This window comes from Oryx dammah, unplaced genomic scaffold (assembly GCF_014754425.2).
Source record: "Oryx dammah isolate SB20612 unplaced genomic scaffold, SCBI_Odam_1.1 HiC_scaffold_24, whole genome shotgun sequence".
NCBI classification, from domain to species: Eukaryota; Metazoa; Chordata; class Mammalia; order Artiodactyla; family Bovidae; genus Oryx; species Oryx dammah.
The window spans coordinates 69,717,417-69,732,932 of NW_024070208.1; the positions used below are offsets into that span (position 1 = coordinate 69,717,417).

General features: G+C 40.2%; 1 protein-coding gene across 1 annotated transcript in view; it reads left to right on the forward strand.

Moving 5' to 3' along the window:
- The window catches only part of LOC120883239 (multidrug resistance-associated protein 4-like), a 236,405-nt gene extending 228,715 nt beyond the window's left edge, over window positions 1-7,690 (forward strand). Inside the window, exons 28-31 of the mRNA XM_040267267.1 lie at window positions 1,008-1,180; window positions 1,864-1,969; window positions 6,920-7,054; window positions 7,613-7,690. Coding sequence (XP_040123201.1) covers window positions 1,008-1,180; window positions 1,864-1,969; window positions 6,920-7,054; window positions 7,613-7,690 — 492 coding nt within the window. The remainder of the gene's footprint in view (window positions 1-1,007; window positions 1,181-1,863; window positions 1,970-6,919; window positions 7,055-7,612) is intronic.
- Window positions 7,691-15,516: the final 7,826 nt, after the last annotated feature.

Consider the following 15,516-nt stretch of genomic DNA (forward strand, 5'->3'; position numbering starts at 1 on the left):
CATCCTAAATGAAATCAGTGCTGGGTGTTCATTAGAAGGAATGATGCTGAAGCTGAAACTCCAATCCTTTGGCCACCTGATGCAAAGAACTGACTCATTTGAAAAGACCCTGATGTTGGGAAAGATTGAAGGCAGGAGGAGAAGGAGACAACAGAGGATGAGATGGTTGGATGGCATCACCAACTTGATGGACATGAGTTTGAGCAAGCTCAGGGAGTTAGTGATGGACACTGATGATGGAAGCCTGGTGCACTGTGATCTATGGGGTGGCAAAGAGTCAATCAGGACTGAGTGACTAAACTGAACTGGCTGATAGTAAGTTACAGTGGAAAATAATCTGAAGAAAAAAAATATATATAAACTGATTTACTTTGCTGTATACCTGAAACTAAAATAATATAGTAAATAAATTATAGTTCAAGAAAAAACCTTTTCAAAATTATAACATTGAAGAAAATGCACATGACTTGTTCACAATTATGGAATTAAACATGAGAAAGAATCATCACCAAAATAGCTCTAGTTTTACTGATCTATGAGGTACAATTTGCCATTGTTTGAACTTATTTTTTTGGACATTTGGACCTTGCAACATGGTGCTGATAAGATTATATATTTAGAGAACCATACTTCCTACACTCAATATATAAATATATGTTTTTAATTTACTTTAGTAACTCCTCTGCAAAATCTATTTTTGGGAAATTTAACTCATCCATCCTTTTAACTTTTCTATTCAAATCATACTGACAGAAATAGCTTAGTTTTTTGAGAGACTTTCTTAATTAATCCTTAAGTAGGTGTGGGGGACACTGAGACCTTTTTGTCCTGAGTTGACTCCACCATCTTTCTCAGTGAACACTCTTTTGAAAGAGCTCTCCCCATTACCTGGCTGTACATGTAAGATACATAAGAAGTCCTGAGGACATCAAAGCTCTAACGTCTAAGAGGCTTGTCTACTTCAGCAGTTGTTTAAGAAAATGTCATTCTTCTTTCTATATGCACAGGTACAACTTAAAGAAATCATTGAAGAGCTTCCTGATAAAATGGATACTGAATTAGTAGAATCTGGATCGAACTTAAGTGTTGGGCAAAAACAACTGGTGTGCCTTGCCAGGGCTATTCTCAGGAAAAATCAGATATTGATTATTGATGAAGCCACAGCACATGTGGACCCAAGGTATGGAGCTGAGAATCATGAAACTTGGAATCTGAATTTTAAATAAGGTAAATGGGAAATATTTAGTGATTGAGAAATGTTTTTTATGTGCTCTATTTGCCCCAAAGACATCTCCTGATAACATTAATTCCAGAAAACAGAGGAAGAAACCAAAACGTGGTAATAATGTTGTTATGAGGCATCCTGAGAGAGCTAGATTTGTAAATCTAGCTCCTGATAGTTTCAAGCAATTTGGTGGGAAGACAACTTTCCATTGTTTTATGAAAAATAGTAAGTTTCCAAGTAGAATTTCCCCTGGGTTGTGAAGATTTCCTGGAGCAGGAAATGGCAACCCACTCCAGTATTCTTGCCTGGGAAATCCCATGGACAGAAGAGCCTGCTGGGCTAGAGTCCATGAGGTTGCAAAAGAGTCAGACACAACTTAGCAACTAAACAACAACAATAAAGACTTTCTATACTTAGTTTTTCAAGATCAGGATTATGTCTTAAGTATTGATTTTTATTTTTTAATTTAAAAAAAATTTAATTTTTATTTTATTTTACTTTACAATACTGTATTGGTTTTGCCATACATCGACATGAATCCACCATGGGTAAAAACATAAAAATATCATGTGATATTTTTAAGTCTTAAGTCTGCTTTACCTGTCTTTATTTAACTAAATGCAGTTCTTTGATTCCAGCACTGATGAGTTAATACAAAAAAAGATCCGTGAGAAATTTGCACAGTGTACTGTGCTAACCATCGCACACAGGTTGAGCACCATTATTGACAGTGACAGGATAATGGTAAGGCCCTCACCTGTGGGATTTCCATTGTTACCATTTACCTTCAATTTTAAATTTTATTCTTCCTTGTAAAAGTTGATTAAAACTTCTAATTAATTAATTCTTATTTTTTCCTCTCATCCTTGACAATAACTCAAGTACGTAAGTGTAGTTTCAAAATGTGCTATTGAGTAATACATTCAGTAATTTCCTATTTCCATTTAAAAGTTTATTTGAATTGCTGTTTTTTTTAAGGTATCCAACCATGAAAATATTCCAAACTCACAATGAGACTTCAGATTTCAGAGTGGTGCAACAAAGTCATTTTTACTGTGTCACAGTTCTTTCAGCATTTTTGTATTCCCTTAATAAAAACAGCATTTCATTAGACTGCCAGGCAGTTGTTAGCTGAAGTTGCAGAATTTCCCTGTTGTTGGGACATTCACAATATGTGCTGTCAGAAGGGAGTCGTTGAGGAGAAAAGGCATAATGAGAAAAAGTATTTAAACAGAAAGGATTTAATAAAGAAAATTTGTTACATAAGAATTGGAGGACTGGAAAAATGAATCACAGGGGTAATAATTTTAGAAAGCAATGACTATGTCCTAGGACAGATCTCCAGACCTAAGGACTCAGAGAAGCAGCCTTATATGAGTCAGTGCTGAGACCTCCAAGGGGAGGTCATTGTCTAGCTACTGGTCATATTTATGAGTGAGCATGATGAGGCTAGTTCTCCATGTGCTAATAGAAGCTGGGGTTATGCTGCAGAAGTAGCAGAAAGCAGGAAGACCATTTGCGCTGCTTCCCACCTTCCTCCTCCCTCTAGTGCCCCCTACTGGCAGAACTTCACAAAGGGCCAGCAGGCCAAAGAGCCTCTGAAATGTGATTTGCAGAGACAACTTGTGCATCACAGATGAAAGTGTAGAAAGAAAGGCAGATGGAGACTGAGTGACTGTAGATGAACAACTAGCAAGTCTCTCTCTCTTTTTTACTAGCAAGTCTCTTATACAATGTATCCAGGCATTGCAGACGCAGCAAGCTCCAAACTTTGGTCTCTGGATGTCTGTGTACTGTCTTTCAGGTTTGATTGGCTCTTTCTTCCTTAGTAATTTAATATTTCCTTCCTTAGCTTTATTTCCTCCATTTCTTCCTCTCTTCATTTTCTTTTTCTTTCTATTCTCTCTCTCTCTTTGTTCTTCCCCTCTGTTGTTTGCTGAGTTTCAGTAGATTTTAGGTTGTGGTTTATTAAATGACAAGGAAATCATCCCTCAAAGGAAAAACCTTTGGTAGCAAATAAGCCCAAAAGAAAGCAAGATATTTTCAGGCTAACTTCGTCTGGGTCAACGAGCTTATTTCACCCACTATATAGCTACTAGCCATCACAAGACTCCAGAGTATACAATTGATGCTCATCAGTGATGAAGTAAATAGATAAAGAAGGCCTGTACAATGCATAAGAGACACCAGATGGAGTTAACCAGTGATTTTGATGGTCCATACTAAACAGGTAATAATCAGGAATAAATTGTCAGTAATACCTCAAATTCCTTATGTCCAATGACATAATGGAGCTTTTGATATAATGGAGCTTTTGACTTCTTGGGCAGTTTCTAGAAAATCACCTCCCACCCTCCTCCCCATGCATTGTCAGGTGGGATCATCAGTGGAGACACTGAATAGATACCAGACTGTCAGCACTGAGGCAGTGCCTGTAGCCTCAGTTTCCTGAGCTGAACATGCACAGAAGTGAGCTCTGTGGAGGCAGATGACAGGAGTAGGGGATTGCCAACCAAAGGGATGCTCTAGGCTTCAAGCAGTACAGCTGGTCACAGGACAAGAACATCTCAGTAGGAAGCAGGCTTCTCTTGCAGAGTTTGTGAGGGACCAGGTGACAATCCAAGATTGGAGAATAGTGACTCTTAGAATCCAGAGATGTTTAGCATGGAGCATTTTGTGTTCTTGAATGCTAATTGGAAAAGTAAACTTTTCCTTCTACTCTTTACCTGTCACTTTGTTAATTTTTATCTCTCAGCATTGTATTTCCATACTGTTCCCCAAAGCATCCTTCTTCCACAGTAAGTGAATGATGCTGTGAACTTTACTTGTTTCAAGCCCTTTTTTGGGCGTTTTCTTTTTTTTCACCCTTTCCTTGCCCTCCACCTCTTCCTGCAGCCACCCCACTGTCATTAAAGGCATCCTACCAATGAAAATGAGTTAAATTATCTTGCATTGGGTCCATTTAAGTTTTATGTTTAGGACAACTAGCTGGAATATCAGCAGATACAGAAGCCAGATAAACACATCTTCATTGTGCTTATATAACTGACTCAGATAATATAATGTATTTTTCCTAAACCTACTAGAGAGTGACAAGCAATTTGAGGTTGGTATTCATTGGGGTTGAGAGTTGAGGGATTCTTATCACACCAGATTGAATGTGTGGTTTACTTTATAGTTTAACTTGAGTTACAGGAAAAGTGGAGATATACCTGGAGATTACAGGAGACTTTTAATTTCAAGATTAAAGGGTTTTAAAATAAAAAGTTAAAACTATACCTATTTTTTCTTTACACAAAAAAATTATAGTTGTTTATGTCAATTTGTTCTGAAATATCTAGAACCTTTGATCAAAGCAGTAAATGTAAAGGCTAAGTTGGTAAAATTCTGTTCCTGACATTTTTCAGTCTGGGTCCCATCTCAGCTCTTGTGGCCTGACATGGGTCTGAGCTGCACTAAACTCTTGCTCCTTTCGACTCTCCCTCCTCTCTGAGCTGTCGTTTTCTTTCTTTTATTCCAATATTTGATGTAAATGAGTTTCGATCCTCAACCCTGCTTTGTCCCTCCCTCATTTCCCCTCTCACTCTCCCTCTTGGCCACAGTCATCAATCTGGGGCATGTGGTCCTTCAGGTCCACATTCCTAATCCTTAGCTATTCCCTATGTCAGCTGGACCCATTCTCCAAACCCCCTGATCTCATCCTATCGTCTTGACAGATTACACCTTTGGGTGGTCATTGAAACTAAACTCATTCCCCATTGGAACTTCCCCATTGAAACTAAACTCATTCATACCCCGAATTTAGTTTCCTTTTCATTTAACTTCCAATGAGCATGTATTAAGTGCCTGTTACCTGTCATGTACAATGCCAGGGGCCTGAGATGCAATACCAAACAAGGGAGATTGCATACCCTGCACTTAAGGAGATGCCAGTCTCACCTCCAGCCCTCTTGACCTAGGTTATTCCCTGTGTCTGGAATGACCATTGTCCACCCACCCACCCCGCCACTTCTGCCTGTTCACGTCTATCCATTCTTTCAGGCCCAGTTCATTGCCCGACCTCCTCCTTGAAGCTCATACTCAGAACCTCTGAGTCATCTGTTACTAAACTCCTTTTTGTGTTTTTTTTCTCTTGCGTTGTAGACATTTGAGGATTTCCTTCTCTCTCTCTCTCCTTTCAGTACAGGCTCCCTGAAGGCAGGGGCTGTGACTTACTTGTGTTTGGCTCTTCCACAGCATCTAGCATAGTGACAGGAATGCAATTAAATGTGTAATAAATAGTTGCTGAAGAATTCAGGAATTAATGAAAAATTTTCTTGTGTTCCTCAAATGTGTTTTGCCTAGCATTACTTAACTCTTTATTAATCCTGAAAGCTAAATCAGATTTGTTTTATTTTTCTGTGTATATATAAGAGGTACAGAGAAAATAATTTGAGCCTGAGTGTAATAAAAATTGCAGTAGAAAGCAGGAAAAATATTTATGCTTATGGGCATATTTGTTTAATTTATATATAAAGCTAGTACAAAGTCTTCAGTTCAGTTCAGTCACTCAGTTGTGTCCTACTCTCTGTGACCCCATGAACCACAGCATGCCAGGCCTCTCTGTCCATCACCAACTCCTGGAATTTACCCAAACTCATGTCCATTGTGTCAGTGATGCCATCCAACCATCTCATCCTCTGTTGTCCCCTACTCCTCCTGCCCTCAATCTTTCCCAGCATCAGGGTCTTTTCAAATGAGTCAGCTCTTCACATCAGGTGGCCAAAGTATTAGAGTTTCAGCTTCAGCATCAGTCCTTCCAGCAAACACCCAGGACTGATCTCCTTTAGGATGGACTGGTTGGATCTCCTTGCAGTCCAAGGGACTCTCAAGAGTCTTCTCTAATACCACAGTTCGAAAGCATCAATCCTTCTGCGCTCAGCTTTCTTTATAGTCCACTCTCACATGCATACATGACTACTGGAAAAATTGCTTCTTTAGTCTTACTCAAAGAGAAAATTGGATTTCTAGATATTTCTTCAGTGCAGAGCGATTATACTAAAGCTGCTTATGTAGCAACTCCTTTTTGTCAGGCTTTCACTCTCAGGATAATAAACTACAACCAAAATCAACTTTAAGAAGCACTTTAACCTCACTGACAAGGGATTCAGCCCCAAAGAGGTGATATAATCTGGAAGCATTTACTTTTTTCCCAAGTTTTGCTCAGTGTTTTTAAACCAACTTAACAGTTAATTTGCTGTCAGGTCACTGTTGTCTGATTTATATGATACCACTGTACTTTTTAGATAAACTGAGTCTGATTTTCTTGAATTAAGAAATTTCCCAGCTCTGAATGTTTGTATAAACAACCCTCAAATCTCAGAGTCTGAAAGCTAAAAATACTAACTAATCATAACAATGCCAAATGCCTTTGGCAGAATATAAATGATATAGATTGCTAAGTGCCTGTAATCATAGTCTAAAACTTTGATTTTCTTCTATTCCTATAACATTATAATAGTAAAACATTGGGTTAGGGCTTGATCTACTAGTAAACTAGGGTAATCAAACTATTTAAATACCAGCCCCAGTCTTACCACACAAATAGATTCTCTGTATTCTCCCTGTCCTGCCCCTTTCTGAAATATTGTTGGAGTTATAATAAGTTACTGTGAAACATTGTGTACTAACAGGTTTCTTTCTGCTGCTTAACAGGTTTTCGATTCAGGAAGACTGGAAGAATATGATGAGCCATATGTTTTGCTTCAAAATAGACATGGCCTGTTTTACAAGATGGTGCAACAACTGGGCAAGGCCAAAGCCACTGCCCTCACTGAAACAGCAAAACAGGTGAGCCCACTGGGGGGAGTTGTAACTAAAATTTATCTCCACAGTTCACCCATCACGATTTAGTAGCAGGGGTCCAGAAACAAGCTCCCTGTGTCCTTTTCAATCATAAGCCTCCAGAGATAAAGCTTTATGAATGGATCTTAACAGGTTGCAGGTGGAAGACAGGTCTGCTGGGACTCTGCAGAAGCAGTGGGGATGGGGTCAGGATGTGTGCATGCCTGTGCATCTCAGGGAGAGATTTTGGGCTGGACTTGGCACACATTTAGACTCTGGATTCAGATTCTCACAGAGCACAGGACACCCATTTTGCAGACCTTTAATATTCATTCTGATTGGTGCTCAGCACATTTGTGATACAAGTTCTGTCAAAGAATATGCAGGAAATTTGAGAGTTTAAGGGAAAAAATTTGGAGTATTTTGATTCTAGGAAAATCTCCCAGGGAAAGGTGTAGGTCACTTCTGTGTTCTGATCTATAAATAAAACTCCTACCTGGTACTGTCATTTTCTAATTCGTTGTTGTTCCGAATTAGGTGCATTTGCCCCCATGGTTTCTCTAGCTTACAGAAAATGAAATTGTCATCAGGACAAATCAAGAGCTTACAATACCTTCACACTGTAGTCTGAATGGTGCCTGAAGGTTTACAGAGCACTTTCTCAGAGATGAGAAAAGCACTGTGCATGGTGTGAGGAAGGGGCTCAATGGGTAACACTCAGGTCATGTGGTTTTGTAATGAAAAATTTGGTCTTTGTTTCCAATGCTGAATGAGAATAATGAAGACAAGTTTCAAAGGATAAAGGAAAGAAATTTGTTAATTTGCTAGCAAATGAGTAGGATAGCAGACTAATTTTTAAAGAACTATCATCCTTCCTTCTAAGAGACAAAAGGTGTATTTAAGAAAAGTTTTAGGGTGCCTATATGAAAGGGTGTCACATATAGTTGATTTTTTTTAGGATAACTATTTCCATGATGTTATCCCTGGTCATTTTGGTCCCCTGGTCACAGTCAAAATGTTCCTCCTTTGATATTTTTTTGCTTTGCTGACTTCATGGCCTTGGGTTTCTGTGGTTATGACAAGAGGAACAAGCAGAAATGGCAAGAATGCCTGCACTGAGGTCTGATTTAAGGAACTTAGTCATTGTCATGCAGCTGTCTGTAATTCTTTCTGGAACAAGGTGAGAACTGATAGAAGGATGGAAGGAGGGAATGATGGTCTGGTGCTCTTGCCACTTGAGATGCATGGCTTGAGGTGGGATGAGGCTTCTAACTGTGTGTGGCGAGGCTTCCCCATTGAAACTAAATCTCTGATCATTAAATTATAGGTACATTTTTTACTTCTTCATACTTCATACTTTGCATTTCCCAGATTTTTCACTTGTAAAGAATAAATATACTTGTGTAATATTTTCAGTTCAGTTCAGTCGCTCAGTTGTGTCCGACTCTTTGAGACCCCATGAATTGCAGCATGCCAGGCCTCCCTGTCCATCACCAACTCCTGGAGTTCACTCAGACTCACGTCCATTGAGTCCGTGATACCATCCAGCCATCTCATCCTCTGTCGTCCCCTTTCCTCCTGCCCCCAATCCCTCCCAGCATCAAAGTATTTTCCAATGAGTCAACTCTTCACATGAGGTGGCCAAAGTACTGGAGTTTCAGCTTTAGCATCATTCCTTCCAAAGAACACCCAGGGCTGATCTCCTTCAGAACAGACTGGTTGGATCTCCTTGCAGTCCAAGGGACTCTCAAGAGTCTTCTCCAACACCACAGTTCAAAAGCATCAATTCTTCAGCGCTCAGCCTTCTTCACAGTCCAACTCTCACATCCATACATGACCAATGGAAAAATCATAGCCTTGACTAGATAGATCTTAGTCGGCAAAGTAATATCTCTGCTTTTGAATATGTTATCTAGGTTGGTCATAACTTTTCTTCCAAGGAGTAAGCGTCTTTTAATTTCATGGCCGCAGTCACCATCTGCAGTGATTTTGGACCCCCCCAAAATAAAGTCTGACACTGTTTCCACTGTTTCCCCATCTATTTCCCATGAAATGATGGGACTGGATGCCATGATCTTCGTTTTCTGAATGTTGAGCTTTAAGCCAATTTTTTCACTCTCCTCTTTCACTTTCATCAAGAGGCTTTTTAGCTCCTCTTCACTTTCTGCCATAAGGGTGGTGTCATCTGCATATCTGAGGTTATTGATATTTCTCCCGGCAATCTTGATTCCAGCTTGTGTTTCTTCCAGTCCAGCGTTTCTCATGATGTATTCTGCATAGAAGTTAAATAAGCAGGGTGACAATATACAGTCTTGACGTACTCCTTTTCCTACTTGGAACCAGTCTGTTGTTCCATGTCCAGTTCTAACTGTTGCTTCCTGACCTGCATACAGATTTCTCAAGAGGCAGGTCAGATGGTCTGGTATTCCCATTTCTTGCAGAATTTTCCACAGTTTATTGTGATCCACACAGTCAAAGGCTTTGGCATAGTCAATAAAGCAGAAATAGATGTTTTTCTGGAACTCTCTTGCTTTTTCCATGATCCAGCAGATGTTGGCAACTTGATCTCTGGTTCTTCTGCCTTTTATAAAACCAGCTTGAACATCAGGAAGTTCACAGTTCATGTATTGCTGAAGCCTGGCTTGGAGAATTTTGAGCATTACTTTACTAGCATGTGAGATGAGTGCAATTGTGCGATAGTTTGAGCATTCTTTGACATTGCCTTTCTTTGGGATTGGAATGAAAACTGACCTTTTCCAGTCCTGTAGCCACTGCTGAGTTTTCCAAATTTGCTGGCATATTGAGTGCAGCACTTTCACAGCATCATCTTTCAGGATTTGAAATAGCTCAACTGGAATGCCATCACCTCCACTAGCTTTTTTCAGAGTGATGTTTTCTAAGGCCCACTTGACTTCACATTCCAGGATGTCTGGCTCTAGATGAGTGATCACACCATCGTGATTATCTGGGTCGTGAAGATCTTTTTTGTACAGTTCTTCTGTGTATTCTTGCCACCTCTTCTTAATATCTTCTGCTTCTGTTAGGTCCAGACCATTTCTGTCCTTTATCGAGCCCATCTTTGCATGAAACGTTCCCTTGGTATCTAATTTTCTTGAAGAGATCTCTAGTCTTTCCCATTCTGTTCTTTTCCTCTATTCCTTTGCATTGATCGCTGAAGAAGGCTTTCTTATCTCTTCTTGCTATTCTTTGGAACTAGTGTTCAGATTCTTATATATTTCCTTTTCTCCTTTGCTTTCGCTTCTCTTCTTTTCACAGCTATTTGTAAGGCCTCCTCAGACAGCCATTTTGCTTTTTTGCATTTCTTTCCCATGGGGATGGTCTTGATCCCTGTCTCCTGTACAATGTCACGAACCTCATTCAATAGTTCATCGGGCACTCTATCTATCAGATCTAGGCCCTTAAATCTATTTCTCACTTCCACTGTATAATCATAAGGGATTTGATTTAGGTCATACCTGAATGGTCTAGCAGTTTTCCCTACTTTCTTCAAGTTAAGTCTGAATTTGGCAATAAGGAGTTCATGATCTGAGCCACAGTCAGCTCCTGGTCTTGTTTTTGTTGACTGTATAGAGCTTCTCCATCTTTGGCTGCAAAGAATATAATCAATCTGATTTCAGTGTTGACTATCTGGTGATGTCCATGTGTAGAGTCTTCTCTTGTGTTGTTGGAAGAGGGTGTTTGCTATGACCAGTGCATTCTCTTGGCAAAACACTATTAGCCTTTGCCCTGCTTCATTTTGTACTCCAAGGCCGAATTTGCCTGTTACTCCAGGTGTGTCTTTCCTACTTTTGCATTCCAGCCCCCTATAATGAAAAGGACATCTTTTATGGGTGTTAGTTCTAAAAGGTCCTATAGGTCTTCATAGAACCGTTCAACTTCAGCTTCTTCAGCATTACTGGTTGGGGCATAGGCTTGGATTACTGTGATATTGAATGGTTTGCCTTAGAAATGAACAGAGATCATTCTGTCGTTTTTGAGATTGCATCCAAGTACTGCATTTCGGACTCTTTTGTTGACCATGATGGCTACTCCATTTCTTCTGAGGGATTCCTGCCTGCAGTAGTAGATATAATGGTCATCTGAGTTAAATTCACCCATTCTAGTCCATTTTAGTTCACTGATTCCTAGAATGTCGATGTTCAGTCTTGCCATCTCTTGTTTGACCACTTCCAATTTGCCTTGATTCATGGACCTGACATTCCAGGTTCCTATGCAATATTGCTCTTTACAGCATCAGACCTTGCTTCTATCACCAGTCACATCCACAGCTGGGTATTGTTTTTGCTTTGGCTCCATCTATTCATTCTTCCTGGAGTTATTTCTCGACTGATCTCCAGTAGCATATTGGGCACCTACTGACCTCGGGAGTTCCTCTTTCAGTATCCTATCATTCTGCCTTTTCATACTGTTCATGGGGTTCTCAAGGCAAGAATACTGAAGTGGTTTGCCATTCCCTTCTCCAGTGGACCACATTCTGTCAGACCTCTCCACCATGACCCACTCGTCTTGGGTTGCCCCGTGGGTATGGCTTAGTTTCATTGAGTTAGACAAGGATATGGTCCTAGTGTGATTAGATTGACTAGTTTTCTGTGAGTATGGTTTCAATGTGTCTGCCCTCTGATGTCCTCTTGCAACACCTACGATCTTACTTGGGTTTCTCTTACCTTGGGCGTGGGGTATCTCTTCACAGCTGCACCAGCAAAGTGCAGCCGCTGCTCCTTACCTTGGATGAGGGGTATCTCCTCACCGCTGCCCTTCCTGACCTTCAAAGAGGGATAGCTCCTCTAGGCCCTCCTGCACCCACGCAGCCGCTACTCCTTGGAGGTGTAATTTTTTTAATATCTCTTAAAAACATACTTTGGATTTCCCAGATTTTTTACTTGTAAAGAATAAATTTACTTGTGTAATATTTTAATATCTCTTAAAAACATATTCCAAGTATATCACAGTATTTCTATTATATATACTGTGGAAAATTCTTCAAGAGATGGGAATACCAGACCACCTTACTTACCTCCTGAGAAATCTGTATGCCGGTCAAGAAGCAACAGTTAGAACTGGACAAGGAACAACAGACTGGTTCCAAATGAGAAAGAAGTACATCAAGGCTGTATATTGTCACTCTGCTTATTTAACTTATATGCAGAGTACATCTTGTGAAATGCTGGGCTGGATGAAGCACAAGCTGGAATCAAGATTGCCAGGAGAAATATCAATAACCTCAGACACACAGATGACACCACCCTTATAGCAGAAAGCAGAGAAGAACTAAAGAGCATCTTGATGAAAGTGAAAGAGGAGAGTGAAAAAGCTGGCTTAAATCTCAACATTCAGAAAACTAAGATCATGGTATCCAGTCCCATCACTTCATGACAAATAGATGAGGAAACAATAGAAACAGTGAGAGACTTAATTTTCTTGGGCTCCAAAATCACTGCAGATGGTGACTGCAGCCATGAAATTAAAAGATGTTTGCTCCTTGGAAGAAAAGCTATGACAAACCTAGACAGCATATTAAAAAACAGAGACATAACTTTGCTGACAAAGGTCCATCTAATCAAAGCATGGTTTTTCCAGTAGTCATGTATGTCTGTATGTGACAGCTGGACTACAATGAAAGCTGAGAACCAAAGAATTGATGCTTTTGAATTGTGATGTTGGAGAAGACTCTTGAGTCCCTTGGACTGCAAGGAAATCCAACCAGTCAATCCTAAAGGAAATCAGTCCTGAATATTCATTGGAAGGACTGATGCTGAAGTTGAAGCTCCTGTACTTCAGCTTCCTGATGTGAAGAACTGACTCATGGGAAATGACCCTGATGCTAGGAAAGATTGAAGGCAGGAGGAGAAGGGGATGACAGAAGATGAGATGTTAGATGGCATCACCAACTCAATGCACATGAGTTTGAGCAAGCTCCAGGAATTGGTGATGGATAGGGAAGCCTGGCATGTTGCAGTCCTTGGGGTCACAAAGAGTTGGACATGGCTGAGTGACTGAACTGAAATGAACGGTATTTCTATGTGAGAGATTTAACTAAAATGTAGCTCAAATTTCCTCCGTCACCATTTCCCCTCATTCCTTCTCCTTAGAGATGAAAAGTAGTACCTTCCACTTTTCACAGGGTGGGAAGTTGCTCAGCGTCATTGAGCTGGCTGAAGAGTTGGCAGCGTCAGAATTCAATTCTTGGTATAGGGATGAGAAGTCTGTGTTCTGAACTTTTCATAAGTACTTATATTGTGTGCAAATGTAGAGAAGGTATACTTGGAGCCCTGTTTTATTTGTAATTCCTGAAACTCGCAGCACATTTTTACCTACCAGATCAGAGGTCCCCAACCCCTAGGCCACAGACCAATACTGATCTATGTCCTGTTAGGAACTGGGCAGTACTGCAGGAGGTAAGTGGCAGGTGAACAAGCGAAGCTTCATCAGTGTTTGTAGCTTTTTCCATTGCTTGCATATCCCCTGAGCTCTGTCTCCTGTCAGATCAGTGGCAGCATTGGATTCTCATAGGAGTGTGAACTTTAACCCCAAAGTTGGGGTGAAATATCTTAAGATTGCCACAAAACAGAAATAAAGAGCACAATAAATATAATGCATTTGAATCATCCCAGAACCATCCCCCAACCCAATCCATGGAAAAACTGTATTCCACAAAACTGGTCCCTGGTGCTAAAAAGGTTGGGGAACTCTGTACTAGAGTGTCTACTATTCAGAACTTCCCCTCTAAGACCTGATGATCATTTGTGATTCCTTGAATAAGTAGTAACAAAGAAGTCAGGAATTTCATAAACATTTGTTCCTTTGACCTTACACATTCCACATCAAAAGGATGTGTCCTCACCTGTGTGTCAGTCTTCATTTAAAAAATGTGTTATCATTTTTTTATTTTTCAAAATTGAGTAATGAGAACATAGACCAGGGAATTTTAGGTAGGTCCAAATATTTAATAGCGGAGTTTATCACCATCATTTTACAGATGAGGAAACTAAGGCTCCTTGGAAGGAAGATGGAACTGTTATATGTAACTCGTTGTTTTGCTAGTTTGCAGCAGATACTACAGAATTAGAAACTTGCTTTTTCAGTATGTGCTTCAAATCAAGCTTAACAGACATACAAAAACAGAAATGGGTCATAAAATTAGAAATCTCATGATTGTGGTCTATAATCTTACACTTAGTATAACAATATAACTAAGTATGTTTCTATTATTCTTTACAATTGTTTTACATAGTTCTCACATGTATTATTTCACTTAATCCTCTTGATGGTTGTTTTTTATCCACATCATGGATGAAGAGATTTGGTCACACATAAGGTCACAGAGAAAGAAATGACAACCCACTCTAGTATTCTTGCCTGGGAAATCCCAGAGACAGGGGAGCTTTGTGGGCTACAGTTTATGGGCTCACAAGAGTAAAACATGACTTAGTGACTAAGCCACCAAGGTCACAGGGGGCTTCCCTGGTGGCTCAGATGGTAAAGAATCCACCTTCAATGTGGGAGAGCTGGGTTTGATCCCTGGGTTGGAAAGATCCCCTGGAGAAGGGAATGGCAACCCACTCCAGTATTCTTGCCTGGAGAATCCCCATGGACAAAGGAGCCTGGCAGGCTACAGTCCATGGGGTCACAAAGAGTTGGACACTACTGAGCGACTAAGCACAAGGTCACAGAGGGGGTCCAGGAAGCAGAGAGGCTGGGTGCTGCCCTAGGTACTGTGTTTTGTATCGAGTCTGAGAACACTGCTCCTTCTTTAATTGATAGCCAAGTTGGGTCATCGCCCAAGTTCATTGGATGGCAAAGCATCAGTTGCTCTTAGGTTTCAGTCCTACCGTTGGTTCAAGTCACCTCTACAGAAAACATAAGGAAATACATATCCTGATTCCCCACCCAGGTGAGTATCTTTTAGACATTATTTCTGCATATGCTTGGTCCTCTTAGGTGAACAAGCTATCAGATTGTCAATTTTTTTTAAGTGTATGCATCAGATATCAATGCATGGTTCAGAGCTGTAACACTGGGAACATTAGCCTAAGTAAAAAAGCTTTTCACTCTAATAGGATAAAATTCATTCATTTGAAAAGAAAACTCAACATCTGGGAGAAGGTGCTTCCAAATCACATTTTTTGACCATGTAGTTGCTTCTCTGAAAATGTTGGTGCAGGCAAGCTCAGTCACTGTCTGATTGACACTTTTAGATGTCCATAAAACAGTAGAGAAAGTACTTTCTAGAAATATAAAGCTGCAGGGTTCATTAGTTTGCTAGAGCTTCCATACAAAGCACCAAAGAATAGGTGACTTAAACAACATAAATGTACTACTTCACAGCCTTGGAGACTGCAAGTCTGAGGTCTCAGTGTCGGTAGGGTGGTTTCCTCTGAGGTCTCTCTTCAGCTTGGAGATGCCATCTTTCTCTATGTCCTCATGTGGTCTTTCCTCTGTGTGTGCCT